We start from the raw sequence: 3,244 nt of genomic DNA on the forward strand, positions 1-3,244 counted from the left end.
TCAAGTTCTAGGTTCTAGTTCTTTTACAGAAACTTTATGAAACATGCCATGATTTTACTGAGGCATATGTCTGTAGAATAGATAGCCAAGTAAAATTGCAAATGCATGTTTGCAACCTACACAAAATTATTCAGCATGAAACTCCTTTTTAGGTGCTGACTTCTCAAGACTATATAAACCCATTCTTTATTGCAGATTTTTTATTCAATTCATAGAAATGGCACAGGTAGGTAACTAGGAAGTTCAGTATCTTAGCTCCAGTTTTTAGCTCATTTGAATGGAAATGGTGGACCTCTTTTAATTTTGTCCTTTATTCCATCTCCAGAGTGCTTTTTTTTTTCAATGTCAGCTAAGTTTCTGCAGCCTGGTGTTTATTTCATTTTCCTTTATTTTCTGAGTCTCTTATGTCATCCTGATTGTCATAGAATGTGAGATATAAACCAGGGTGCCCTTGTATTTACAGAGATCTGCCTTTCTAGTGCTGGGATTAAAGGTTTGCACAACATAACCAACTTCATTCCCTTATTTCTTAAGGCAAGTCGTAGTAAGATTTCTAAAAATAAATGTAAAACATGATACAACTATATCACATATAAGCAAATAACAAAAGAAATTATCCATTTACATTGTTAATACTAAATTAGTGGTATAAAAACACATTGATAAGTGATATCTGATTTTTTTTTTAATTCCAATAAAGAAGACTAACATTCTTTTTGTTTCACTTCAGAAATACAGATTCACAGACTGGAAGTCAGACACTCTCTACCAAATTCTCTGTGTGTTTCTTTGAGAGTTCAAGCTGCTGGTGAGGAGTTTGCACAACTGAGCTATTAATGGGCACATTAATGGCACCATATGATAACCAAGCCCTATGGTCTGAAACAGACATTCTGAAGTTACTGGACTGCATGAAGAAGAATATACCATCAGATGACTTCAGAGAATTCAAAAACAGCCAGGCAGACCTAGACTGGAATAATGTAGCATTTGGACACTTTTCAGGAGAAATGTGCAAACAGAAATGGATGGAGATTTCTTGTAATTTAAGGAAGCTTGGCACACTGAGAGAATTAGTGCTGGAAGCCAAAGAACTTATTAAAAAACCTCACAAAAATAATATAGTCAAAAAACATCCTGACCAACCCAAAAGACCCTTGACTGCTTATCTGCGCTTTTACAAGGAGCAGCGACCCAAATACTGTGAGATGTACCCGACCTACAGCAATGTTCAGCTGACCAAAATTCTGGCTAAAAAATACCATCAGCTGCCAGCAGAGGTAAAGCAGAGATATATCCAGGACTTCAAGAAGGAGAAAGAAGAGTTTCAGAAAAAAATGACTCAATTAAAGGAAAACCATCCTGTTTCAGGGCATCTTAAGAAATCTGTGGTGCCCCCGAGTCACCAAACCAAAGTCTCTAAGAAGTCACAAGGAGATACAAAAAACGTAAAGTCTCTTTTTAAAACAAAATCTTCCAAAACATTTTCCTCAGATATAAAATTTCATGGAGAACCTAGAAAACCCCCTATGAATGCATATCATAAATTTCACCAAGATTCATGGTCAAGTCCAGAACTGAGGCATCTGTCCTTTAGGCAGCGCTGGGTTGAGATTTCTAGGCGTTGGGGTCGAGTCCCAGAGGACATGAAACAGTTTTATAGCAGACAAGCTGAGAAGCTACAGAAACAATACTGGGTGAAGCTGGACCTCTGGCTCAAGAGATTGTCACCTGAGGGATATGCTGCATACAAAGAGGCAAAGTTCATCTGTAGTAAGGGAAAGAACATGAGCATGTCTGGAGGCAGAAGCCACAAGTTTGGACGAAGAGATGATCTACAGTCCTCAGAGAACGGACTTCAAGTAAAGCTTGTAGAGGTAGAGGAAATGCTGGATTCTGGGTCAGATTCCTCAGAGACTGAATGGGACCATCATGGTGGCTCCCGGGTATCCAGGCATGATCTGGTGGATGATAGCGAGGAGGAAGGCTTTAGCAGCTCCTCAGATTATAGCAGCTCCTCAGATTCTAGCACCTCCTCAGATTCTAGCAGCTCCTCAGATTCTAGCAGTACAGATGAAGATGACGAAAATCTTTCTCACGGGAATCATCACGACTAGACTTCATTTTAGCCACTTTCATGTTCTAAATCATTGTACCATCCGAGCAAAACAAGGACATTCCCAAGAGATTGGGAACTACCCTCTGTGTTTTGTATTCCCTTGTTTTTCTCTCCTACATGCTTTGCTTACTAAATACAAAGAGTGTAGTTTGGGGAGAAGGGAGTTTGTCATCGTACTGCCTACATCAGTGTCCTAGGCTTAGGAAGAGACCCAACTGAACAGCACATTTACATTTTACTTGAACAAACTATAAAATCGGTCTTAGGAAGTTCGGCACTGCATACACACCTGATATCACTTACTTTGAGGAAGGTCTCAGCCTTTGCTGTGGCAAGCCGTTAAGTCTCACTTCTGATATTCACAGTAAATAGAAACACAAACACTTAGATATAGATAAATATTTTTTATGACCTCATCTGATTTGTCTTTAATACATACTTCCGTACCACATTCTGATGATTACATTGATAAGTGGAATATTAAATATTTTAATATTAACTTCTTACCATTTTGCTTGTAATATTTTATTGTAATTATATTTTGCTTGTAAGCTGTTTTCAAGAATTTAGCTTTATAGTAGTTGCTGTAACCTTTGAGATTTTAAATTTGTACCTAAATATTCTTTTTATTTATTTTACTTCACATACATGTTTAAATTTTGTACATATTAGTAGAGCATTAAGATAATTTGATAGTTACGGTGTTGGACGTATGAGTAAGGTTATAAATGTGTTCATTTTCACATATTTCTGGCTTATGTAAGTTGTAATTTGCTTTTGGAAATTTACAGCACATTATAATTTTTATTTGAGTGAGTCACTGTTTATTTTTTCTCCCATGGAAATAAGTTTTTATGTATATTTTGCTACATTTACAATTTTTGTACCTCTCTCTGATTTACTTAGGCTTATAAAAATTTTGGATTAAGTATATGTAACAATATCTAAAGATAGTAGTGATAAATTTATGAGTTTTTTTTAATTTTGGCTAAATTAAAGAGTTGCTACCATAAATTTGTATTAGTATATGAATTTAAATTAAGTTATAGTATTTACTCATTCAGTTTATTTATACATTTAATCAACTTTGATGAATGATGTTTAATTTTTTCCTATCTTTAATCA

General features: G+C 35.7%; 1 protein-coding gene across 1 annotated transcript; it reads left to right on the forward strand.

Annotated features, from left to right (window-relative positions):
- Positions 1 to 848: 848 nt before the first annotated feature.
- Positions 849 to 2,117, forward strand: LOC308430867 (upstream-binding factor 1-like protein 1; the record flags this gene model as incomplete). The annotated part of the gene is made up of 1 exon (XM_080930146.1): positions 849 to 2,117. One exon carries the CDS (start codon positions 849 to 851, stop codon positions 2,115 to 2,117), a length of 1,269 nt encoding a protein of 422 aa, XP_080786272.1.
- Positions 2,118 to 3,244: the final 1,127 nt, after the last annotated feature.

The sequence above is a fragment of the Micromys minutus genome (genome assembly GCF_963924665.1).
Source record: "Micromys minutus genome assembly, chromosome: 16".
In the NCBI taxonomy this organism is placed as follows: domain Eukaryota; kingdom Metazoa; phylum Chordata; class Mammalia; order Rodentia; family Muridae; genus Micromys; species Micromys minutus.